The following is a 27469-nucleotide window of genomic DNA, read 5'->3' as shown; positions in this document are numbered from 1 at the left end:
GAAAGTCAGCATCACCTAAAAATTATTTCCAACTCTCCAAAACATAGACTGCTACCATTTTTTTCAAACTAATTCAGCTTAATGCACCATTCAAGACACCACACCATTACTTTGTGACTCGGTATTTTGCCAAATGTAACAGTACCCTGACTCCACGTCTGCTGAAGATATGATGCAGTCTCACATCTTCTGCTGGAGTCTACCATGATTAATTTTAGTTTATGGAAGTGGGTGGTAAAACTAAGGGAGAAGTAGCCATGGAAGCCAGAATCTATTCAACTATGGGAGGATCAGCAGTACTCAAATGTAATAATGTCTCAGTGGGGAATATAGGAAAAAACTAAACATTAGAAATAGCACATGCCAAGTAGTGCAAACAGAATATTCCAAGCTCCAGAATAGCAGATAGGGTTTGCTGCCATGTGAATATGTCAGTGGGAGCCTCTGTTTTACCCTGTGGTTTGGTTGAGTGTTTTATGAGTTGTATGAGCAGTTCTGGGCATACAAATGCACCACTTAAAGCTGCCATCCATCTGCATAAGCACATGGGCAACTTTAATACATGGATGCATAGATATAATAAATACTTTTTTTTCCTAATGATTTTTCCATATGAAAAAAGCAGACCCTAATGTAGCATGCAGGCAGCAGAAGGGATGGGGTATGCAGGCAGGGACAGTGCCTGAAAAGATATATGGATATGTGTGTTTGTATGAATCCCTATTCACATTAATTCATGCCCACAAAAGCTTAAGGGCTATGGAAGCCTGGGAGACCAGATATGAAAAAAAACTTTCTAACTTATATCCATTATGTGCATTTGCTGTCAATTTGCATGCTGATAACACTGCAGTAACGGGAAAACTTGTGATGATACAAAAAGCTTCATTCTAATCCATTATTAATGTATTAAGCTATTATTAAAGAGAAATACCTCTGCAAATAAATTTCGTAATTAAAAGACAAAAATAAAATGAGTATTTTTGGAATTTGTTTCATAGAATCAGAGTTTTCTTCAAAAAAAGTGCTGAAATTCTCTTTAATTAAAATTTCAGGTTTTGACAAGTTCAGCTGTAAAGAACAGGACAACTGGCAATCTTTGAGACTTATAACACTTCATGATGAGACAAAATGGCTTGCTGAAATGGAATGTTTACCAGACCATTCTTTTTTGTCCAGAAAAGGAAGTTTTTTATCTGTGACCCAATTAATGTCTTTGAATGTGACAATTTCAAACTCTAAATACAGCTTTTTCAGCATGGACTGAATTTTAAACCCGTAAAGCATCTAAAGCACACTTTTGGTGTGCTAAGGAAATGAATTTAAAAATACCCCAAAAAAGGCAAAATTCAAATTATTGCTGGCTGTATATGCATAAACTTCTCAGAAATTTAATAGGCTTTCCAAGTGCTCAAAAATACTTCCTTAAAAATACCTGTTGTTCAGTGCTAGGTTTAGCTAACATAATTTAAGGCAGTTTTTTGTATTTTAGCTTATGAGCAATAAATTCTTATCCTGAGACTTGTGTTTCCACAAGGCACCTCCCTGAAGCAAACTCAAAATCCTGCAAAAACCTCATTCCTGTTGACGGGAAGAGACAGATGGGGAAAAAAACTCAACCCAAATTTAAGAGCTTTTGGAAAAAAGACAGACTCATCACAGACATCAAACCAATCACTACACCCAGACCATGGTCAAAGTATCCAGATTTGGAGGTCTAAACGGGGTGGGCACATCTGAGCAGACAAAGAGCTCTGTACTCTTCAGACTTTCACGAGTTTAGGGCTGGTGAATCTTGGCCAGATTTCCTCATGAAGTCTCCTGCTATGGCACAACTACAGCTGAAAATGTTCAAGATGAAGGAAGCAGAATTAAGTCCTCAGTACTTCTAAATCTAGCTGAGAATCTGAAACATGTCTTGATTTTTGATGAGTTTTGCATTTGCATGCCAGCTTAATAGAGCAGAAATAGCAAAATAAAGAATCTGAACTCTTATATTACAACTTATATTACAAGTACACCTTTTGGTAAGACATATTTGTGTATTGAAGGTTGTCAGGAGACAATCTCTCTCTAAAGGAGACAATCTCTCTCTAAAGAGCTGCTCTCCACCACCAGAGAGTACTCCAGTGAAACCTGGATGGCAGCAAATTATGCAAACTTTGACTCACTTCTGTGTTTGCAAAAGGAAAATAGGGCTGTGGTGTGTGCTTTTGCAGGGAAAAAAAATATACCACACAAGGACTGCTCTGTTCCCAGCCCAGGAGCTGCAGAGAGGTCATAGGCATGTAACTGAGGGCAGTGCTTCATCCAGATACCACAAACCAGAAACTGTTCCACTGAGAAAACAGGACTTTACTTTGGGCCCAGTTCAAGCTAATGCAATGACAAATTCACAGAACAGCAAACTTCACCACAGACTTCTTCTACAGTCAATAGAGTATTCAATAACCAAGGTGCCACACACTCCTCTTTTGCAAAGCTGACCCACAAGAGCCAACGGCTGAAGCTGGCCCAACATACTGGAAATACCAGCTCTGAGTCCTATCCTGGAAGATTTTGCTAATTTTACACTAGCTTCTGTTTACTTAAAGTTTTATTCTGCCATCTCATATGTAAAACAACGCATATACAGATCCACATAAATCAGTGGAGCTACCTGCCTGCTGAGGCATTCCCAAATAACTATTGATTTCCTATGGTGAGTTAAGGCACCATGAAAAATGAGCAGAAGGGGAAATAAAATCTGAAAACATTTGCAATTCATGTCATGGCAAACGCTGATCTAAAGGCTATGTTTTTTTATTATAATGTGTTTTATAATGGCATAATATTCAATACAACTGCACTAGGTGATTGGTAACAAGCATTTTAAAATGTCATAGAGTAACAGAGATTAATTTACCTCCATCTTGTGAGTTCATGATATTCAGAGCAAACAGCATTGCATTGGAGAATGTGGTGGCCTCTTCTTTGCTTGCAAAATTCAAGCCATAGACCTGCCGTGCGTCGCGCCATTGATGAAAGGTGGGTGTTGCTTGATTGTACTTCAGTCCTTTCACAATTGAGTAATTAATCACTACCTGTGATTCGAAACAGAGGGGAAAGGATCAACAACAGCTCTGTTTTCAGTGGGAAAAACCCTTGTGTGAAGGTGACCTAAACAGGTTGAGGCCGTTCCTACGGCAGCTCCTACATGGCTGCACAGTCGGGCAGTGTTTGTTTCAGTGACAGAAGACCCACATCTGGGGGTGAGATTCACAACACTTCAGCTCAGCCTCGGGGACTTGCAAGCCAGTTTTGCAAAATCTATTACCTGCTCGTGTTTTCTACAGCACCTCCACAGGATGCAGCTGTGCAGATGCTGCAAACAGCTGTCAGGAGCCAGGCCCAGCAGCTGTTTCCAACTTTTGGAGAATGATCATGCACAATTGTTAGAAAAAGAGCCAGACAGAGCTCTTGGCACTAACCTTGCCCTATAGCACATAAATTACTCATTGCAGCAGTTTTGCTTTCCTGCTCCCATATGTCTGACCTCCACCAGCTTCTTGTGCTTGGACTTTTTCTTTAGAATCAGGCAATGACAAACCCAGACAACCATTCCTCTCCCACCTTCTCCCCTGTTGTACGTGTGGTGTTTTCCAGGTAAAGGGTGACTGCAGCAGAAGGCTGTTGCTTTTGAAATTCAATCTGCTAAAGACAATGCTCTGTTTATTCTTGGATAGGGCACTGGGACACCCAGATATACAGTACAGCTTGGGTCCAGACAGAAACCTCCAATCCTTAAAGTGTCAGCTGCTCTAGCTAAGGGTGGAGAGGCAGGAGTGTCCACTGCACACCGTACCACTTTTTACACAGAATTTATGTTAGAGGTGGATCCCACATACCAGAAAACCTACCAATACTTTTTTTTTTTTGCAGTCCAACCAGCATTTTAGAAAGCTTTCTGCTAACACTATGATTGAAACTAAAAAGCTTTAGTGTATTTAATTAGTCCAACAACATTTTTGGTAGGTGACTGACAATTCTTAATTATAATAGGCAGACTTTTAAAACTAATTTCAAAGATTAACAACTCCTAGATCTGAGTTTTGGATTTTCAGTGAATTGCCAGTTTAAACTGGCAGAGAAACATTAGAGGAGCACCTAAGAAGGAACAAATTGTTTTACACGCATTAGTATTTTTAAAGGATAACACTGTCTCATTGATACAGTTAACAGATGTCTTGTAGCTTTACTATATTAGTATACAAAAAATTATGGAAACCAGAAAAGAAGCCACTAATCCTCTAGATGATTACAGCTATTCTCTTATTTCTAGGATGCATTTACTTACAGAGCCAGCATTAGAGAATGATGTAGAAGATAGTCTTTCAATACTTGGTCTAGGTTAAGGCACAAATATGAGGGTGCAGCTGTTGCACTCAAACCAGTATCATTACCAAGACTCTATAAAAATCCATTGAGAAGCAATCAGATCCACACTGCTTTTTTTGACACATTTCATTGTCAAATTCCTGACGTGTGAGCCAAAGGAAGGTGCAGACATACATTGAGTATGTAGACTCCCAAGAATTAGTCCCCTGGAAATGGGAACTGCATCACCAACATGCTGCATGGGAAGACACCCACCCCAACCAGAATGAAGTGGAAACTGGTCACAGCAAAGGCACTGAACTTCCTCTTGTATTTGACAGCTTGGACAGCCTTTTCTCCTTGAAAAATTGTGACATCACCCTCATTCTTCTACTGAGCATTGGGAGAGCCTGTACCAATGTTGTTCACACTCAAGAGACAAAGATCCTCTTGAGAATCAAGTAGACTCATGCCTGGATTTCCAAACCAACAGTTTTAACAAGGACTAACTTTTAAGTCTTCCAAACCATTTTTGAGTAGACTAACCAAGGGAAGGCATAGACAGCATCTTAGAGGAAAAGGCTAGAAAGATTGTGAGCTTCTACCAGGCTTTCAAAGTGTCTTTCTCACCTACTAACAGAAGCCTCTGTTTCAAAGGACACCACTATTAAAGCCCAAAGAGCACCAGAGGGTGCAGTGCAGCTGTATCATGAAAGGCAGAAACTGTAAAAACCTATGCCAAAAATTGTTTAATGGAAGTCACATAAACTGTTCAAAACCTGCTTCCAAGGAACTCCAAGGATCTGCTTTGTTCTGAGGGTTAGATCCCTTTAATTGAATGCAGATAGAATTTGAATGTTGACCTTCAGTAATCATCAGGATGCCCACACATGCAATATCTTGTCTTCAAACCAGAGAGTTTACTGAGAAATGAATCACTGGTAAATGAAATTTAAAATAGCCAGACTTTCATTTTTATCTCCTTTGGCTTGTGTTTATAGAAAATGGAAAAAGAGGGGATCTCCTGCTGCTGTTAAGAATGAGTGCACAAAGGTGTCTTGTACAGATGGTGTGGAGACTGCAAGGCACATGATGATAATGAAGTGCTTCAGAGCAGTAATTAAAATAAAGGTCTCCCTGTTTGAAGCACAGAGGTTTCTTACACGCGCTTCTAAGGGATCTTTACTCTAAAGCTTCATATGTCAGTAAGAGAGCACATCTGCCAGGCTGAGCAGACCAAGAGTTCATCTTTTAATCTTCAGTTGCAGCCTACAATAGGTGAATTGGAGAAGCTTGCGCTGGAAATCTTAAAGAAATAAATCATGAATTTGTCCATGGCAAGCAGTTCTTCCTATAACTCTTCCCCTAGAATTTGACTTAAAAGCTGAAACACAACATTTTATATGCCACTTTTTTTCTTTTCAACCCTCTTTTAGTATTCTATATGCTGAAACAATGTAGTCTTACTGCTATATCTTACTGATTTAAATGTTGGTGTTGTTTTGAAGCCTGTTAAATTCTGTATTTCAATGAGTGAGGAGTTTCACAGACCAGTCACGTATAGCATTATGTTGACACATTTCAACGTTCCCATCACTATAATGTTAAAAAAAGAGATTTGCTTCACTTCTACCCAGTACTCTCCTTCACCCTTTCACCTCAGTTTCAGGTGTAGGCTCCCTGGGACTGACAGGGAATTCTAGAATCTATACAGAAGCTCAAAACCAAGAACCTTCCTTTTGACTGCAGAGCTGTGAGCTGTCAGCAGTGACGACGGTGGTGGCTGATGGGGCTAGAAGGGACAGAGTGGGCTTCAGAGCAACACCTGAGGTGTAAACATAGCCAGGATCACGGGAAGAGCTCCCACACAAGCCTCACCACCAATACTCTTGCTTATTGAACCAGGATAAGACAATTGCTTGTTTCTGCAGAGCATGGAATGGTTCAGCAGCTTGGGCCCTGCCATGCTGCCAGTGCTCAGGCTCATCTCTCAGGGAGCAGCCGTGGCTGCTAAAACAGCAAAGATATAAAAACTGCTTCAGCTGGGGCCAGATTCTTTACTTCTGTAGGCAGGGCCAAACCTGATAAGCCTCTAATAAGTTACAATAGCGATTAATTGCTTCTCTCTTTTCAAAAACTGTGGTTAGCTTATATTGCACGAAGCCCATCCCTGGTTCAGTTTTGGCTTGGCTCCACATGTAAAATGCCTCACCTTTCCCAAGGCCCTGTTTCTACATTCATTCTCAGCCACATGAACACACCAACCCCTCAGGAGGTGTGATTCACTTTTGAGTTGCACCCTTCTCCCTGCCTGTTTGTTCACCATGTGCCTTTAGGTGATGAGATCACACTGAACTGACATCACTTGGTGTAAAGCCCGAATTTTAAACCTTAGGTTGATCAGGACTCTGAGTTACTGCTTTTTAGCTTTGTGAATTTCTTGCACGGTGACTGAAGTTCACACATATCACCTTTAAAACAGGCCAGGTAACAACAACAGCTGGAAGTTGCAACATGGGTGTAAAAGACACGATTGCAACTGTTGGCTTCAAGAATCACAGAATCATAGAATTATTAAGGTTGGAAAAGACCTCAGTGAACATCAGTGCCAAAATGAAGGCCCCAAGGAGCCATCAAAGCTCATGATGTTAAGTGACTGCAACATTGATCTGGCCTTAGCTTCAAACCAGTTCTGGCCTCTCTGGCAACTTCAAAGCTTCAAGACTACACCTGTGATTTTCTGAAGGTTCCTGCTCAGGCCAGCACGAGCCTTTGCAAGGCTGCACCTTGTGCAGAGCAGAAAGGGGAACTCAGGTGCCCTGGTCTGTGACGCTGCACCGCCAACACATGTGGTGAGCGCCTTGCCCAGACACACGCAGGGAACCAGACCCCACTTCCTGGGGGGGACAACCACGCTCCAGTTCTGCTGCTCTACAAACCATATCTGTCTGTGGGGAACTTTCCAGACACTGTCAGCTAGAGAAGAAGATAAGGTGGTAAGGAGATAAGGCAAGCAGAACGAGAATGCAGCGTTGTAAGGTACAGCGCACACACCAAAAAAGGGATAGAAAAGAGAAAGGCAGCTAGACAGAGGCAAGACAAGGAGTCTGTAGAAGCAGATAAGTGGAAAATGAAAAAGAGGATGAAAATTAAAGAGACATGTTATTAGAGGTGTAATATAAACCAACAAAATTAAGAAGGAAATAAAGTCAGGCACGGATGAAAGCACTAAGATTACTCTAGCCTGTGCCCTGACAAACAGTATGTAAGAAAAGTTTAAATTGTTCCTCCATGGCATTGTTGTATTATGTATTTTAAACTAGTTTCTCGACTTCTCAAAAATCTGTGTAGCTTCATAAGCTTCACCATATACCAAATCACATTTTAGCTGAAGATTGGTCCTTTTCAGATAAATATGTCTTTTCTGAAAAACCAACAGCTTTACTAAAGCCTCAGTTCCAGTGATATTTAACAGAGCCTGAGAGCACTCATGAAATGGCTTGAACAGAGAATTATTTAACTGAAATTCATTACTATTCTCATTAAATCCAAATACTTAGCAAGCCTACCAAGCTTGCACGATTCCATGCGAAACTCGTATAAAATATATTAAAATCTGAATCTTGAGAATTTCAGAGTGTTCCTTTGAATATTATGTTACTACACTGTCGATTTTATTGATAATATAGGATTTTTTGCAATCATATTTAAGAGAAACGCTTTGTTTCAGGCAGCTTTAGGTGACTAAGGGAAGTGACTACACTTTCTGTTAATTTGAAAGAGGATTTTTAGTCTTTAGAGAAATATATTCTTCTTCCTGTTTTCTTCTGAACTGAGATGATTGTTAGATAGCAAGCAGCATCTTCATAAGTTTGAACATTTGAAAGCAAATAAAATACTACAGTTAACACTAGGCATGTTCAAAGTACAGCTTAAGATTTGACTTTTTACTATGTCCTACTCTTTAAACCGCATACTCTGATTAAGATAAACCTCTGGTACTTAGTCTTCCTTACATATATACATATTGACTTTATGACTTCTGCTTCTTTTACACCAGCTATTCAGTCCTATCTTAGATTGCAGTCACATGAAAATCATTTACATTCACCTGCTGGCCGTGTATAAAAAAGAACTAGCATGGCTTGGGACAAAGCAGTACTGGCTTTCATAACTGACTAAGAAGACATTGTATTTCATTTATTTTTGAAAATATTTTCTCTTTCTGAATGGAACTGCTTTCATATATTGCCTTTGCTCTACAGAGAAGGATAAAAACAGTCACAAAACTTTTGGTAGATGTTTCAAAAGTGCACTGCAAGGAGCTCAAACCAATATTAGAGCAAAATATTTTTTTCTCGAAACCCACCTACTTTTGTTCTGCTTTTCATTTTTCAGAATGATTCTGTATATGCACAGTGTAGCAAAGTCATTACCACCTCCAGTAAGCAATCTGAGTAACTTTTCCAGTTGCCCAGATCTTCACAGCTGTCAGCTGAGGATCATCAGCATTTGCACAAGCAGATCGATCCATCCAACATTTGTGGCAGCTGAGAGGTGGTGGCACCCTGGCTCCTGCTCCCTGGGCTGGTCTGACCTGGCCCAATTGGGCTGGATTTGCCCTGCCCCTGCCAATCTCACACCAGCAGCAGTGCTCTCCTCACCTTCCCAGGAGGGGACAGCACCCCTGAACCAACAGGGAACCACTGCCCCACTTTTTGCTGGTCCCTGTGCCACACAGAGAGCTCGAGGTGAGCACAAGAGGTGGGCAGGCTGGGCTGCCACTGCCAGCCAGCCTCATGCCAGCACATGGGGGGAGCCCTCAACTCTGAAATTCCTGCTCTAAAATACAGGTGCTGCACCACTACCCCCTCAAGTAAACTTTTGTTGGGGGTCTAACTGTGACACTCAGTTAGGGAGCTCTGAGTGTCACAGCACACCACAAACCAGGGCCACGCTGTGGCAGCCCTGGGCTGAGCATTGTGCTTTGGTGGCCAAGGGGGGGTCTGATCCCAGTTCTGATAATCTAAATCCCCTTTTATTCCTTTAACACCCAAGGAGGTCCTAAAAATTAGTCCGCTGTAAATCAGATCACAGTGTGCACCTAGGATTTTAAAGTGCACTACAAGGAACTAACTGCTTATCACAGCCATGTAACAACCACACTTTGCGGGACAGCAGCGCAGAGCAATTGGTTTTTATTTCTATTTTTAATATAGCACTAAAACCAAGTAGAAAGTAATTTGGGAGGAGCTGAGAGCAAAACCTGCAATGTGAATAAGACTAATTTCACAAGAAAAAATTCAGGGGGAAGGGGGACATTTAAATGAAATTAAATGTCAAATTAAACATTTAATTTTAAATTAAATAACATTTAAATCTCTTTGGCATCTACCAAACATTCTTTTTTCAAAGAAGCAGTAAAAATTTGTGATACATTCTGTGTGCAAAAAAATTATACGAAACCTGAATCACTGGAGTATAAACAGACTAGTAGGCACCTTGCAAGGAGCAGGAAATGTTGCATTAGGTGTAGAACTGAGGTTACTAAACGAGATCAAAGGTTAATTCACAGGAAACTTGATACAGTTACTCACTTGTTGATCCTGCAGTTTAACTCCAACTACCCTGAAGGTGTTTGTGGCCGTGTTGTGGTATATGTTGATTCTGCTGAATCCCTGCTGTCCAGGTTTGATTGGCACCCATTTCTTACTGGTATCGTCATAGACCATAACTGAAGCTCGGGCTTGGCAAATACTCTGTTCACTGGGGAGAAAAACAAAACAAACAAAAAAAAAATCAGGAAAGAAAACAGTGAATTTGCTACTCACTGCTTAGTACTTAAAACTTCTATGGGGAGAAAAAAAAAACAAAACAACAGAAACTATCAGTACTACTTTGAACATATGTTTTATAAGAGATCTGCTAATCCTTTGAATGCGATCTGTTAAATTAATGCTGACATGTCATGTGTTCACAGACTTAAAAATCCTCCTGTATGCTGCTGTTTTGAACCAATGTCTATTTTATATAAAATATTACGCCCTGAGAAATAACCTGCATCACATAAACATTATGAAAACTGTCCAACAGTATGAATGCTCTATTTGTTTTATGTATCTATTGGCAAGCGAAGCCTTTTACATTTCCATGAAAACCCACCAATATTTTATAGCTTGCTGACAAAACAAACGTGACACCCACAGCTGAGTTATACATTTAGAACTGGAAGCAAGCAGACCTTGAACCAAAAGCCATGTTAGGTAAACTGAAGAAATCAATTAAGTTAATCCAGCTGACGCCTAATACCCAGACCCGCTGACGCACTTGCAAGTCCCAGAAAACACGGTGCAAAACACAGGAATGCTTTTCTCCTTCACCCTAGTAGCAAAGGAAGTGGGGAAGGGGAATAGGGGGAATCCATGAATTTTGGAAGCATGCCAGTATTAAAATGCATAACCACTGTTTTGTATAGTGGAAATAACCGTTTTCCTCCTTTAGAGCTGCAGAAATTCCTTAATACATTACCTCTTGTTTATTAGTCATATCCTGACTAATATGCATATAGAAAATCATAATAAAACACACCCTGCAAGGGCAATAAGTGCCACTGGCAAATACTGTGACATGTCAATACAGGCCAGAATTTCTCTTCTGCTCTCCTGACTTCCCAGCCACTTTTCTTATACCAGATGAAATACAAGTTGAAGAAAAAACCAAATCCTGCAAATTTTTGAGATTTGAGATCTTTAAGTGTAACAGGGATTTTCAACAAGCAAATAGTGAACCTTATGATGCATTTATGATTCAGTCAGTGCATCTAAATGAAACTGTCGTGATCTACATCCTGTAAAAACTTTAAGTTCATGACTGTCCTGTTAACTTTAGACCTATTTATAGGTATATACACGTCCCTTCCTCAGCCCAAGCCATATTAAATAATTTTCGAGAACGCAACAGCAAGTGGTTAATCCGCTTTGCACACAAATCCTTTTGCTCCCTCTTTGTTTGGGTTTGCCCCCCTAGCATGGACATACACACACAGAGAGAAATAAAGGAGAAGCTCCTGGGTGATGCCAAACCATGTTGCTGCACTGCCACTGTGCCAAATTACACCACTTGTAAATTATGCCAACTGCTGCACACCAAACCTGCCTGACCCCATCACTGTCATCATTTTAATGAAAGGGAGCACACTGCTTCAAGTATTAAGAGGATCTGGGTTGATTACAGCAGCAATTTTCAATCATTTCTGATTTGTGGATCTCAAAAAGATTTCCAAGGCAGATGAATCCCCCATGGTACACTAAAGCCTACTGACTCCGGCTTGTTTTGTCAATCACTTTGCACAGCCTCCAGGTAGCCCACAGACCTCCTCTAGGCTGTGGGTAAGAGCCTGGAAAGTCCTCACAGGGTTTATAGAGGGAGCAGTGATGCCAGCAGACATCTCTATAAAGAACAAGGTAGAAAGATTCAGAACAAAATGTATTTCTATTATGTATCATAGAAACAGCTAAATTCTGTTACCAGAGCAATATATTTAGATCAGAAGGACTAAACATTATTTTATTTACATTGTTCAGCATTCATAACATCCAGCTCATCCACCAGTTGCTATAGCTTTGTGAGATACCTGGAGAACAGCTGTGCCTTTGCTGATGTACTTACCCAGCAAACACCTCTCCCTCCTGTTTTTTAAGGTACACTAATGTCTTGTGGCAGCTCCTCCATATCTGACACGAGCAGCTGAGGGATTTGAGCTCCTTCCAGCCTGCCTAATCCTCCAACTGCTGCAAGAGCTGCAGCCTGGCAGCAGTGGCAGCATTGCCTGACACCCTCAGTCTGCCTTGGATTCACAGATGGGGAGAATGGGAGAGAAATAAACCAGCAAAACGGCAGGTACACTGGATTGCCTCTGTCATATGGGAATGGAAGGGCTAAAAAGAATCCCTGCTGCAGTCTTGTGGATGGATGGTGGCCACCTGCCTTTGCTATCAGGTGTCTTGTGCCACCTCTAGATCCAGAGGTGGGTGTGGGGAGCATCAGTTGCTCCGGGCACAGCAATCCCCTGCCCCCTGAGCCAGGGGCTCCAGGAAAACATTGTTCCTGGGAGAGTCACACTCAGCCAGTGTGACACCACATCCTTCTCCCCAAGCCTTGCCAAGCACTGCAAGTCCTGCTGTACACTAAAATAAGCAAGAGAACATCACTGGCCTCATCAGAGCAAGCCTAAAACCCAACACTGTCTCCATTTCAGATGAATTTTGGAATCCACGATTACCAAAAGCTGCTAAATTAGTCAAAACTAATTAAATCATCCTTACTTAAAACAAAGAGACTACACCTAACCATCCAGACCTGAGGGCCTTAACACAGCATTACTCACAATGCCACACCCAGATCCCAGGAAATACGGCAACTTTGCCACCAAAACCAGCAGCAAAGGACCTGACACTGTCCTGTGGCTGAAACACAGATACAGACCTCAGGAGCAGGGTTTGATGCACGACAACCAATTGTTACTGTGACATAAAGCAACAACACATCAAGCTTGATCTCTGCTCTCCCACAGTCAATGGAAGTTTTTCATCATTCATTTAAATGGAAACAGGATTGAGCCTGTTATCTGGCCCCCAGTGAAATAACAGAAAGGAACATAAAACACGAGGGGAATCCTTTCCTGCAAAGCACTTCATCAATCGTTCAACATCCAAAGTGCCTCCAGGGAACCATTGCTAGCTTGCTGTCTCACCCTAAATGGAGGTGTAACTCTTTATCCTGAAGACTTTCTACTGCTCCTGTGTGTAAAAGGCACAACTGTCCCACTGCTGCTTTAAGAGGCTCCCCTGAAAAAAGCCAAAAAATGTTCCCTTTATAAAGCTCACTGATAATCTCTATATTACTCTCTGTGCATTATTTTAAACACAAATCAAGCACCAGTGATTTCATGAATGTCCAGCAAAATTTTTGGTTATTTTTAGGACTATACATCACTGATACTTACGTCAACTACATGTGATAGGTAATAAATATGGGGCTTAGTAACACAATTCTGAGTAGCCACATTCCTTTATATGCAAAATTATGATAAGAGTTTATTTATATGCAAAATTATGCTTGCACACCTCTAGAACTTGCTTTATTTTCCTAATACACAAAAGTTGCTGAAAATTTGATATTTGATGGAGGTCCATCAAATTTCACACACATCAAATATTAGGAATTCTCCTCCTGATATTTTATGTTACATTAACATGCAGTCAGACTCATCCACCCGAGTTCCTACCATAGGTAATTAGGTACAAAAATATATAAAAATTGAATCGTAGAGCGGTCTTAATTACAAAATTGTTTAGGTTTGTGCACAACACCTACTCCAATTTGCTATACTTTATTATGAGGCAGATTAAAGACATTCTTTTTAAATGTGGAGAGGAGAGGGGTCTTCTTAGCGACCCCAAATCCTAATATTTACCCCTTTTTATTCTGAAAGCATTAAGTCTGTGGGATGGCAAATCTCTACACTAGTACCTGATGTTAAAGAAACTCTGCTTAGTTTTGCTCACAGGTGATACCTAAAATCGAGTGTTCATAGTTGAGATTTATAGAATACTGTTTCAATACTAACAAACTGTAAATTAAGAAAAAAAGTTTGCAGATAAATACTATTTGTTTCATTCTGTGTGACACATTTTGACCCACTCTCATCCATCTCTTCTATGTGATAAATCTTCAAAAATCAGCAGATTGGTTAAGCTGGATTTAACCCTTCTTGAAAGGGTCAGCATTGACCTTTCTTGCCCAATGCTGGTGAGAGTGGGCAGCCACTTTGAGACAGTGCTGCAAGGAAGGTGCCTTTGTCCTGGAATAACCCTCCTCTCCTCTTCCACCTGTTCAGAACCTGAAAAACACAGTCCTTTCTTCCTGGCTAAGCATATGATTACCAAGATCGACAGCCAAAAAAGAGCCACAAAGAAGTATGGAACAGACAACACCAGGAATCTTGGGAAAATACCTGTATTTTTTGTGAATTATCACATGACAGTGTGGTGGCTTCACACGATGACCTGGCTGACTGCAAATAATTAAAGAGGAGGAAGAAATATAGGAGGTGTGGGGTACCCAAATGACAGAAATTACTGTGGAGGTTGGTAGTGGAGGAGCCATGGATCAGATAGAGAAAAGCCCTCCTGCTTCACTCTGCCTAGCCCAGTGGGTTATCCAAATATACAACCAAAAAGCTCAGGCTGGAAGCACAAAAGAGCTGTCATAGAGAATAAGCAGGAAAAAAGAGAGCAAACCATAATATTTGGAGCAGAGTCTGGCTCTGAAGGGTCTCTAAGGCTTTTCCCACTCGTTCCAGATGGAGGAAAAGTTGAATGGCCAAGCTGCACTGTGCTCCTTCACTGACCTGTTTTCTCTACTTACACAGTTATCCTCTTAGGAATAAAACTTTTGCAGAGCTTGGTACTGAGTGACTGAGCCCCCTCTGACCAGCAGCCCCGTGCAGAGCCTGCCATGGCACAGGGTTACCCCAGTCCTACCCTGGACCCCCTGTCCAGCACCAAACCACCCAGAGGTCACATCTCTGGGGCAATGGGAGAGGTGTAAAATACTTTCTCCTAGAGCTAGGACAAGGTCATGCAGCTTTTGGAGGGTCTCCAAATCATGCTCACAAAAAGTGTAACAAATATCCACAACCAGCTAACTTTGGGACCAAACACCTAATTCTCCAGGCTTTGCTCCAGCATGCCAGGTGGACCTGGACACTTCCACTGCCCTTTGTATTTACACACATAACTGTGTCCTCAGGGCAGACATTCCCTTAGCATAAACTCTATCATACTCCCCGACAGAAACCAAGATCTCATGCTTTGAACCTATTATGGATCTACCTAGTTTGAAGTTGCTCATAATTCTTTGACTTTCAAAGATGCTCTTTCCTGAAATTCAGAGAAAAGGCAAACAGCTATTTATACAAATATTTACCTTATTTTTCAATTCCAGCTCCCATACATCCCCCCTCAATATTTATATTATTAATAATTATATGTTATTTTAGACTGATCTAATTACTCTTATTGGTGTGAGAAATTGTAGATACTACTTAGCCCATGCTTGCCTTACAAAACCTCAACCGAGAGAATGTGGGCGAAAATTCAAGTCCTTTAGTACATCTTACTCTAATTGTCCACAGAGTTTGCCACAGGAAGCCACACATGTAGAGTTGAATGTGACATGCAAGAAACTGCTGATGCTGATTTAAGAAGATGACAGAATGCTCTCAATGTCAGCCTAAACAGCTAATGTAAATCCAAAATCCTGTACACAGAGACATGAGATCTGTGCAGTATAGATCTGTATTTACCTCAGAATTAGCAGGTACGAGTCATGTTCCTGCAGCATTTTAAAGTGTACTTCAAACACTAATATACTAATTTGCTAAATATTTTAATAGTTGTCACTTATATAAATATAATAACGATGGGACTCAGGGAAAGTGCTTCAGTAGTAACCTGAAACAATGGACATTTCTATCTGACCACAAATGGACAAATCTCTCTGATTTAGAGAACAAAAAGACCCTCTGAACACAAGACAATCAGGTCATTTGGACTTACATGGAGACCACAGTTGAGACCTGAGCTCATTACAGATAAAGCTGCTGTAGTGCAGTGGCTCTCCAGCCTTCCCACCAGAGATTCACCACCAGCTCTGCTCATGATCCCACTTCTCCTTGGGAGCCTCATTTCTCCATCTCAATGTCAGTCATACTTCGGACTCCTTCTGGGACCCACTGTTTCAATGTCTACTTCCCTCTACAACCAAAATTGCAGCACAGCCAGTGTCACCATCGTCCACCTTTGTCCCACAGCCCTGAGAAACTTCCTCAAGCAATGCAGCAAGACCTCATAGTGAAAATACAGCATTTAGCCACTTGAACACACCAAAGGGCAGCCCCATGGGGGCTTTATATCCAGAAAGGTTCCTTTAATCCTCAGTGACATGCAGACGCTTGACTATTTTATAGCAGATATTTAAATAGCTGAAGTCACACTCTGATATATAATATGGAGGTGCCACAATCACTGCCTCCAGTTGTTCTCTGAGCTCCATTTCCCGACATTCCCTGAAAAAAAACAACTCATGAACCCAGTGGTCAGAAGTTTTCAATTTGCACTTGCTCCTGGTTGCCTGCCCGTGCAGAGAGACCTACCCAACAGTGTTGCCCTTGCTCCCGCCAGCCCAAAGTGAAGCCCAGAGGAGCTGGTTTTGTTTGGTCTCTTGCTCAGGCTTGCACATTCACATTGCAGATGTTTTGGTGCTGGAGCTTGTCTGCACTGCCAGTGGAAGATGAGCCTTTTGCACTGAGCATCTGCTGAAGGTGCCTGCCCATCACCTTTCTCCACTGTCAAACTCTAGCATCTAAACAGTTTAATATTAAATAGTTACGAGAAAATAGTAAAAATATTAAGCTTCCTTCATAAGCAGCTCTCAAAAGGACTGAGGCTGTTAAATAAAGTCATGACACACCTGCAAGACAAATATATATTTTACAGAGCAGGAAATGGAAATACTGGTACTTACAGAGCTATCAAAAGTAAGATGAACACCAATTCACCTCCATAAGGAAGAATATTCAAAAGTTACTTTCTGTTAGGAATAAGACATTAATTTTGAATTCTCCCTTACTACATTGGCATACACAGTATGCCTTGTCCAGTATCTGCTGCAGATACCCACAGCACCACACATATCAGCTGGAAGCCAGAGAACAGACAGTTTATGAGGCACCCAGGTTGCACACTAAGCCAGGACTTTGGCAGATGAGTTGCTAAATTTGGGAACAGGCACACAATCCCGGCATGACAGGAGAAACTTGCATAACCTTCTGTCACCCCTCAATGCTTTTGAGCATGGGAAAAGTGAAATACGAAATATTACACAGTATGCAAAACAGGACTGCAGCAGAACGGATATTTCACCTGGGCCTGACTGTCAGCCCAGAACATCTCAGCTCTCAGCACTGCCAGGCAAAGTCTGTGGTGAGCCCTGACCTCCCAGTATCCGCCACGGCACTTAAACAGCACATCTGCCAATCAGGGGAGATTTGGGGCCAGCACAGAGGCCACAGATTGATGCCCTTGTAAGCCAGCACATCTGCTTAGTTTATGTGGCTGAGATTTTTAAACCATGCCGTGCTGTTAATTTTAACCCATCTCTCTTCTGGTAGGTTTTGCACACTGAAGTGTAAGAATTCAAATTTCTCTAAGGGGAACTTTAGTTATCAGCATGTCAACCCAGCATGTTAAGAAATGCTTTAAGAGATCTTCTTTGCAAAAGGCACTTCACTGAGGAAGTGGTGTGATTAAGAGAAGTGCCACTGCTGCTGGGCATTGCTGCCAGGCCATGCTCCGGGAAACTTTTCCTTCCAAGTTCCAATAACTGATTGATAATGGAGTCTCCTAATGGAGGAACTTCACTGCTCCATTAATGCTTTGAATCAAGCAAAATTTCTTTCTGTGAAGTGGGGTTCACTGTCAGACTTTACCATTTTGAAGAAACACTTTGGGAGTTCCTAAAAGTAAATATCAAGTAAATGCTTAGAAGTTCCTAAAAATGAGTCAAGTAAATGGTCTGGAGAAACACCAGAAACTCAATTAGACAAAAACAGTAAAAAAGCAACTAGACTGGATCAGGTTGCTATTAATATAAACTACTTCCCTTCCCCCTTAAATTACAGAAATAAAAAAGAAGAAGTACCTAATTGTGTAAAATACAAATTATGCAAAACCCAAAACTGAAATGTCGAGTGAAAATACATGACTGAGGGCTCTCACTCATGGGCCAACCATATCTGTATTTCAGGAGAATGATACCTCAAATAAAGGCTTTGAAAGATCATAATCATAACTAACGACCAGGAAAGGCAGACTCATATGTGAATAGAAGAAATCAACATAAAGATCTTTCATTAAAGCTGACATCACTTTGCCTCGGTTACCCTTCAATCCCAAAAGAAATGTAAATAAACCTGTGACAATTCCCCTCAAGCTGATGGAGGCAGATCAGAAATGAAGAAATGCTCGCTTCATCAAGTCAGCTTCTCCCTCACTGCCAAGGGATACATATTAATGTAGCATTGCCATAAAAGCTTAATTACCATTTTATACAATTATAAATTATCTTACCAGGCTATAACCAAAACACAAGCCTTCTGTGTTTATCACAATACATGCTCTCCTTCACATCCAGTCACATTAATTCTGGTCAACAAATTTCCTGCCAACAGGCACAGTCCCCAGATACTTACGTGCCTGCCATGGAGGAGGACTGGTCAGGCAATCCCACAGAGGTATATGCTCAAAGCCGGCACGCGTGCTCAAATCCAAATATTCTATTTCACCTGAGCAGAAGACCAATTTGGCAGGGAGACAAGCCAAGAGTCTCTATGAAAGCTGGTTATAGACCAAAACAGGAAAGGGAAGCTATTGAACAAGCAGGAAGCAGCACATACATAGAGCCGGGGCGGGGAGTAGACTTTAAAGACGAAATACAGACTTTTTTTCTTATAGCTGCTTATAGTGAAGAAACAATATAGATTAAGATTAGATGCGCCATTGTTGCCTCATTGGAGGCATGGATATCAAAAACTTCTCACACATTTTCTCAAGGCACGGGTTCACTGTCCAAGAAAAAGCAAAAGCAAATAAAGCTCAGACCCAGAAGAAAGAAATCGCTGTTATTCATTTATGGCACAGGTGTTTACACACCGCAGAACCAAACCCAGGGGCCCCGGTGGTACCGCGGGCCGTGCACAGCCTGGCAGCCAGCCTGGCATCCTGCTGAGGTCCAGCTCCAGCCCAAAGCTTCGACTGGCACAGCACGGTGCAAACTTTACCTCTCTCACCTACTTAGATGCCTTTTGCACATCCGCACAACTTGACCTAGAGCAGAGAACACAGGGTGCAGACACCAGATAACTTCCCCAAGCACACCACAAACTGCAGAGCTTCTCAGCTCTTGAAGGACTGCAGGAAATACAGTCAGGAGCCATGATTTTACCATGAGGCACAGAGACTTTCTCTGGGAGTCAGCACCAGAGGCTCTGAAGTCTCCACTAATGAGAGCAAAACCTGCAGAGCCCTGAGGAGACCAGCCCAGGAGATCACACGATTCCTGGTGGTCTTGCAGTGCTTTCAGAGTGCAACAGACATTTGTAAAACCTTAGATCCCTGTTTAATATAGCAAAAAGAGAGATGTGTAAGAAATAGGCTGAATTTGGCAAGGTACACCAGCTACACAAACCCTTCAGTGCAGTTTCTCCAGGGGAGCAAGGGCTGCAAATGCTGCCACCTAAGCATGGGAGCAGAGCACTTTTCACCTTCACTATTTCCCTCTTAGAAATTACTTTCGTGGTCCAACTGAAAGACCTACAGAAACTACTGCTGAAATAGCATCTAGTGAAAACATGGCTACTCTCACTGCTGGCAGTTCAGCTGCTGCTTCTGGTTCCTCTGCAGAAAATCTCTGTATAACTGAAGAGTTTCAGTTTTCTGATGGGGGGACTTTAAAAGCCAACAAGAATTAAAGTTCTCACTAACATTTAGCTTTTTCTGTAGTACATTTTTTTTTCTCTGTCTTTTTCTTTTTCTTTCTGTTTAATGAAGCATTTTATTATCACTTTATTTGGATTTCAATTTGCCTGTATTTTCCTGAGACTACATCTTTCTGTTTTGAGATCTGAGTGGATGTTTGGCACTACCTTGCTTCATTAAAAAAATCCTGCTTTTCATGAATTTAAAATCTGAAATTACTTGGGGTCAAGTGGCAGTTCCTCTGTATAGCTCACACACTGCTTAGGGTATAATTGTAGAGTTAGTCAGTGCACACACTTTACTGTATGTATTAGAAAAGGACATAACATGAAAAATGCATCTCCAAGTGATTACAGACACAAATCACTAATGGCCCAGATCAGCCATGCTGGCTCCACTGTTCTAGGCAGAGGATGAGGGAAGATGGACTAAGCGAAGATCTGAGGAACCTTTTTATTTCTCTGATGTCATGTGTCTGAGATAGGTACGGTCGCTGATTTAGGGGGAAGGAGACAGCGCTTTTGAGACAGAATAGTTTCCCTGTTAAACCAAGCAGGTATTACTCTCCTTACACACAAGTATCAAGTGCAATAATATCAGCTAGAAAACCCTGGTTTTAAAGATTTGGTTCTCCTGAACAAACACCTTTGAGCACACCTGGAAACTCCCAGCCTCCCCCCTCCTGCTAGCACCATGCATGTTGAAAGCACAGCAAAGTGCAGGTCACTACTGACACATACAACGTCACCCTAGGAAATAGTGACAGTGAGCAGGACAAAGCCCAGGACTGCCTTTCCATGCCCCTGTCATAAGCCAAATTAATTTCATTAAGCACCACAGCATACATTCCAGCAGAAGTGCCTCTAATCACCTCTTTGCATTGCTAAAATGCCTCCATGGCCCTGCACTAGAAAGAGAGCACTTAGAAGGACACAGCACTGTGACAAATGACACATAAGACCGAGTAGCTGACTTCTATCCAGTCCTCACAAAGAACCATATGCTGGATAAACAGATTATTTCAGTCATGTGCTGAGATCTGTGTGAGCAGATCAGGATTCCTAAACACAGAAGCGAGGCTTTAGTTGCAATTCAGTGAATATTCCCACAGGTTCCCAAGCAGCACATCTCTGGCCATGTACTCGGCTTTCATGGACCAAAGACTCCCAAGTGTTGTATTGGCTTTCTTTCGGAGAGTTTCACTACCACATGATTCGTGATTTGTATAAGACAATAATGTTACATATTTTCAATCCTTAGAGCTATAGGCTGAGCCAGAAAGGTGAGTGCCTCGGCCTCAAAGTGACTCATCTCCAAACACAAAACCCAGGTTATTTTTAAGAATGAAATTAATCACTGTAGAACGTGTTGCTTACACTATTTTAAAAATAATAATCACAATTATAATATAAAACTGTATCCACCTAAGAATTATTTGAAAGTAGACATGATTAAAATACTTTTTTTCTTAATAAGCATGTTTCAGACCTTCCAAATAACTATCTATACTTATATATCTGTTGGCTTTAGTTCTGTGTTATCCTCAAAAGGCATCATGCTATATTGCACAAATTTCAAAATTCGCATTACGGCAAGTCTTTCATTTAACGATTTCATGATTAAGAAATCTGGAAGTTCCCACTGAAATGATACGCTCAAATTTCATAAACTACAGGACAGTTTCATGAATATATGCAGAAATTATATGCAAAAGCTTATAAAATATGCAGTTATATATTCAGATTTGTAAATCTAATTTCACAGCTGTTAATAGTCTTTGAATGTAAGACATTTCCTCATACATTGAGATTTGCAACTGTTAAACATGCTGATGAGGCAAAATAAAATTCCTTGCCCTCAGAAAGTTTAACCCTCTATGTTAATCTATGCTCTTGCTCTCCCAAATCTCTTTTTTTTCCATGCTCCCCACTCATTTGAAAGGAGCAAGAGAGAAACCAGACAGGAGAGTAAAAAACACTTATTTACTATTAGAAGAGTTAAAAATGTGCAGTGATGTGAGGTGCCAGCTGCCACTTCGACAGCAAAACAATTGATCCTGCTCTGGGCATATTTTACAAATTAGTCTTTTTGGGGATATTAATTTAGGATGCAACCCCATCACTGCTGAGGTCCAAGGAAGTCTTTCCATGGATTTTAAAGGGACTAGATTTAGCCCTTTGTTTAGACCCATTCAAGTAGTGATAAATAAACATATGGCAGGAAAAAAAAAAAAAGTATTTTGAAGGCCACAAGTTATGCAGGATTTGGGAAGCCCTATCTTTCCCTTCTGGGAAGCCCCTGGCTCTCAAATCAGGCAGTGAGTGCCCTTTGCTACGATGATTTCATCTCACCCTCACTCCACAGAGGGAACAGCCAAGACTCACCTGCTTCCAAGGGGATGTTTTGGCTGATGCAAACAGCTTAGGTATTGCCTTAAGGAAATAACTGTATTGCAAAGAATTAACTCCGTGGCTGCCTTCAATTTTCCTCTCTATAAACTGTGATGAGCAGTGGGCAGCAAGCCCAGACCCCACGGTAAGCAGCATGGAACAAGTTAGAGACCATATGGAGAGAAATAAACTGCCACTTCATACACAGGGTATCTATAATGCTTTTTTGCTTGAGTCAGCTAATTGCACATCCGCAAATCAGCACATTTATAACAAATGGAGCATTATGATATCATGGGAAATCTATTTAATATGATCAAAGTCTGCCAGGAAAAGTTCCCCTGAAACTATGAAAGTACTTAAGAGTCCTGAGTGCCGGGGACATTTTACAGTCTTTACTAAACAAACATTTTCACATTGTTTCATGGCAGCTGGTGGTACCGAGGGCTGCATCTTCTGAGGCTCCATGTCAGCAGTCTCACTGCAGCCACCAGCATGGGCATCTCCGTGCTGCAGAAAGTGCAGAAGGCACCTCTGTACCTATAGTTAGAACCAGCCACACCACCCACACCTGCTCCAGCAGCAGGCAAAGAACAGCTACTGTTCTCACCAGCACCTCAGCTGAGGCATACCATCTCCTTTCTTCTCAAGAAGCTGAAATTCACAGTGTTGCAAACCCTCTTCTGCACTGCAGATTTTAAGGGGTGTACTTAGCTCTTCCACATAACTTTTTTTAATGTTAAAGCTTAGCAATGCCCTTGATCTAAAGAGTCACTATACGTGATCTGAGTGTAAATATAAACTTACTTGGGGTATCAGCTGAAAAACATTCTCATATTAATGTCACCAAACATATGCTTTCCCCCAACATTGCTCCACAGCTGATGTATTTTCACCTTCAGCTTGCATTTCTCCTCAAACTTTCGTAAACATGATGAGTGGTTTTAGCAGCTGTAGGCAGTGGTCCTTTCAACTGCCTACATTACTTTTTTTGTAGCTCTTGATTTATGGGGTGCTCATGTAAATTTCTGGAGTCTGTATTTGAAACAAGAAATACCAACTTCACAACAGTCCCAAAGCAAGACTATGAGCTTCTCACTCAAAACTAGCAGTGCCCCAATTCTTAGCTATTTAATGCTATCCACCATTAAGAAATGCAATTCAAGCATCATGTTTTACTGAACAGATAAGGTACTTGTATCATCAGGCACCTCTGTCCCATGTTGTGGGCTCCATAACCCCGTGGAAGAGTTTCTATCACAAGCCTTTCAGAGGCACATGGGTGGGTGAGGTACAGCCCAGCAGGTGTGAAGGTAAGGAGAGGATTTCTGATGTAAGGGATGCTGGAGTAAACAGGAGGCATATGAACACAGCTTAAGGGAATGGAGGTGAAGCAGCTGATTAAAAACCAATCAGAAATCACACACAACTGTATTTTTATCACTTGAAGGTCTCTAAAGCCACGTGCCTGTCTGATGTTCAGGTCATATAATTTGATATTCATTGGGAAAGCACTTTTCAAGACAGCAACCCCCATCCCTAGAAAGTCGGGGCTCAAAGTGAAGGTTGTGCAGGCTGTAGAAGGTGAGGTTCACACCAAGGTGAAGAATGCCTGGCCTTGTTTCTAGCCTTGCTTCTGGTATTTATATTTCTTGGAATGCGACAGGTTGGAAATAACTGACTTATAGGCACAGGGAAACTTCAGCTTCAGGGCAGAAGGATCCCTGAAGGTGGAATGGGTACAGTCAGCAGTTTCTCATGTCAACTCACCACACCTTTCACTGCCATGTAACACAACGTGGTGCACACAGGCAGGGAAGCTCTCTCCTGTAACAACAGTAAAAACATCCACATTTTTCATGTCTTACAATATCCCTTATAGCATTTAACAGGATACTGAGGTAGTTTTGCATGAATCAATACTTGCTTTGTCCTTACTGAAGTTGGTGGCAAAAGTCCTATTAGCAATTAGCCATTCCAGCTGCAGCAGAAACTTACCTTTCATATCATCCGTGCTACCAGTTAAGCAGTAGAACAAGGTAAATTATACTGATCTGTTGAAGCCCCATCTTAAAATCAGTGTTTGCAGTGATGGACAAAGAATATGGCCCTGATATTTACAGATATACTTTGGCTGGGAAGAATACAAATCATTGCTGGGCCCAAACAACAAGCTGCACAACTGAGTCATAGCGTCGATTTTAGATTAAGTATCTTCATTCTGATAGAAAGTGAACATTGCAGATCTGACTGTTCGCAGTGTTCCATCATGGAAAAGGTGAAGCCCTCTTCAAGGTGGGCAAAAAAGGGCAACAAATGTCAATAAAGTCTGCTCAGAAATCTGTATTAATTGTGGTAATCAGTGTGGGGGGTTGTCTCCTAAACTGCACAAGAAGAATACTTTTCAGATTATTTTAGTAAAAATAAACACAGGACAGCTAGCAAATGCAGATGTGTAGTATGCAAATCCTTTGTCCAAAACTACTGACAATACTTATTAAAACAAAAATTATCCTGGCAGTCCCTTCTTTCCCCCTTTCCCTCCTTTGATTATTTATTGGCAAAGATTTTTCCCATTGCCTGGTAGATAAAAAGATTTTCTCAGTACTAAAACTGAAACAGCATTCTTGAGCACATTTGTGCACCAGACTCGTTTCCGCACAATGTTTGTCAAATAATGGCAAATATTCTTGCTTTACCATGATTTTTATCCTTTTTCTCCTAGTAACCTTCCCTTCTTATCTCTTCCAAAATGATTTTGTTGACTGTGTTATGTCCTCTGTGACTTTCCTAACACCATAAAGTGCCACTTCTTAGGAGTTGGGCATCTACTAAACACGTGCAAGTTGGCAGTGAATTGCTGCTCACCTGACTGAACACCAGATTGAATCACTCTCCTCTCCATCCACTCAGTGAGTGTCCTAAACCAGTGACTTTCATTCCTCTGTCAAACTCGGCTGACACTTCTGAACCACCTGGTCAGCTGCTGGGAGGGTGGTAGAGAGAAGGACGAGGATGGGCAGACAGAGGGGTGAAGCAACTGCATAAACCTTATTTTCTTAGGAGAGCAGGCTAAAGACAGCTTGGCAGGGAGGGTGTCCCAAAGAATCGCTGCTCACCGCCACTGGTACCCTCACCAGTTTGTCCATCTGATGACCACCAAACCCTCCACAATGGCACACACATTTCCTTTCAAAATCAGCATCAGAATTACATATCTCTTCCAAAAGTAAAACTTTCTAGTTGTCTGGATTTTTTTTCACTAAAACATGTAGGGGTTTTGTCACCACTTCAGACTTGTCAAGAGATAACCCTTCCATCCAAAGCTTAACATAAGTGTTTAGCCCTTGAGCCATTACACAGAGTGAGAGTGTTCAACAGCCTCTGTCTGTATCAAGACGTGCTTTCCATAATAATACCCTTGGTTTATTATAACAGGACTTTAAATCTTTAAATCTTTAAAACTGTCCTTTTGCATTACAGAAAAATATTTTGGGGGAAAGAAATAAAAAGAGCAAATAAAATCACTCACAAGTCGACAAATTACAGAAAGGACAGGTAAGAGAAAGGATACAGAGAATGGAGAAAGTTTCAGCAGGAACTCAGCTCACTGTTCCTTCTAACAGCTTTCTGAACCTCCTAAAGCTCCACCATCTCTCAGGATCCCAAATTCACCACTGAGGCAAGGCCATGGAGGATTTCTAGGGTGTAAGATAACACCTGCAGTGCACCTTCCAGTGTTAAAGCAGCCCAGCCTTTACAGTAATGCTAAAAACCACAGCCAAGTGGGATCAAAAGGCAAATTCCTCCTTCAAGTGCATCAACCATTATTTTTCAACCCCAACAAGAATATGGAAAGCAACATTCAGAGCCGCATTATTATTAAATCGTTAATTTAAAAAACCCAAAACCACACAGGAGTTTTGAAAGATTTCATAAATTGCCATGGCCTTGGATGTCTTGCCCTACATCATGCCCTGGCTTCTCTCTAGGCCCTGAAGGGCTTACCGAAATCAAAACTGATACAGAGTCCTCCAGTCAGCTCACAGCAAGATCCCTCACAGAGAACTTTATAACTGGTATGTTATCAGCTGAGCAATGTTGCAGTGTTATTTGGTCTGCTGAAACCAACTCCCCAAAGTGCAAACAGAATAGAAACCAGGCAAAGCTCTCAATTGTCTCTTGGGCTGCACATTCAATTTAGGCAGTTGCAGCTTAGTGGATAAAGCACTGACCTCCGAGAGCACCAATCAAAGCCAGCTCATGTTCCCATGAAGGGCACTGGAACTGGGCTAGGGAGCATAGGCTTCAAAGAACCATTTTCCTTAGAACTGACTTCATTTTTTGCCATGAACCTTTCTTCTTCGATATTTCTGCCTTCATTGCCTGTCTCATCTCTTTCTGCTTAGGCTAACTGGCTTCTAACACCAAGACCACGGTCCTTATTCACTTGATCATACAACCATAGCAGGAAATCAGGCCATGGATTTGGGGAACCCTCCACTGAAATACATAATAAGCGAAAACAGAACTTCTCTGCCTCACTGATGGTGCAGTGGCCTACACAGGGAATTGTTTCCAGCTCCCAGCTGGATGTTGTTACATAGCTAGTGGACTCTATCATTTGCCTGGTTTTCCATCCCTCCTCATACCTTTTCTGCATAGAGGTGTTTTGCTCTTCAGTACTTGTCCCATCTGCCCCAGAATAAGGGAAAAGGGAAAACAGAGCAAAGCAAGAGCTATGAATTGGTGTGCCAGCGCAGCCAGATGCCTCATTCTTCTTGGTCTTTCACTTCCACTGCCACTTAGAGTTAGGTTCGCACCATTTAAAAATTATAATGAGAATAAAACAGGCTGATAAAGAGGGTTTTTATATCTTGCTTTCTATGCAAGCTCTCTTGGTCTGTGCCATGCCTGAGGCACTGTGCACACTGCTGCCATGCTCAGTGCCCAGCTCTGATTTTGGAGTCTCAAAGCACTGCAGTTTTTAATAGAAACCCTCCAGAAAACAGGCAGAATACTTCTCATTCAGCAGCATGCACATCCACACTCACCAAACTGGCCCTGGGTCCCAACACTCCCTGCTACATCAGTACCACACTTGCTTTGTTAGCTAAAGCTGGG

At 41.5% G+C, this 27469-nt stretch overlaps 1 protein-coding gene across 7 annotated transcripts in view; it reads right to left on the bottom strand.

Moving 5' to 3' along the window:
• Nucleotides 1–27469, bottom strand: part of EVL (Enah/Vasp-like) — a 144259-nt gene that overhangs the window by 58187 nt on the left and 58603 nt on the right. For 6 of the 7 annotated variants that reach the window (XM_066321879.1, XM_066321880.1, XM_066321883.1 and 3 more), the window contains exons 2-3: nt 9954–10122; nt 2906–3083 (exon numbers count right to left, since the gene is read on the bottom strand). In XM_066321879.1, coding sequence (XP_066177976.1) covers nt 2906–3083; nt 9954–10122 — 347 coding nt within the window. Of the gene's footprint in view, nt 1–2905; nt 3084–9953; nt 10123–18670; nt 18815–27469 lie in introns of those variants that run through there. The other variant, XM_066321878.1, reaches the window with a different exon arrangement.

This window comes from Sylvia atricapilla, chromosome 6 (genome assembly GCF_009819655.1).
Source record: "Sylvia atricapilla isolate bSylAtr1 chromosome 6, bSylAtr1.pri, whole genome shotgun sequence".
NCBI lineage: Eukaryota > Metazoa > Chordata > Aves > Passeriformes > Sylviidae > Sylvia > Sylvia atricapilla.
This window is presented reverse-complemented; position numbering and strand designations above follow the sequence as displayed.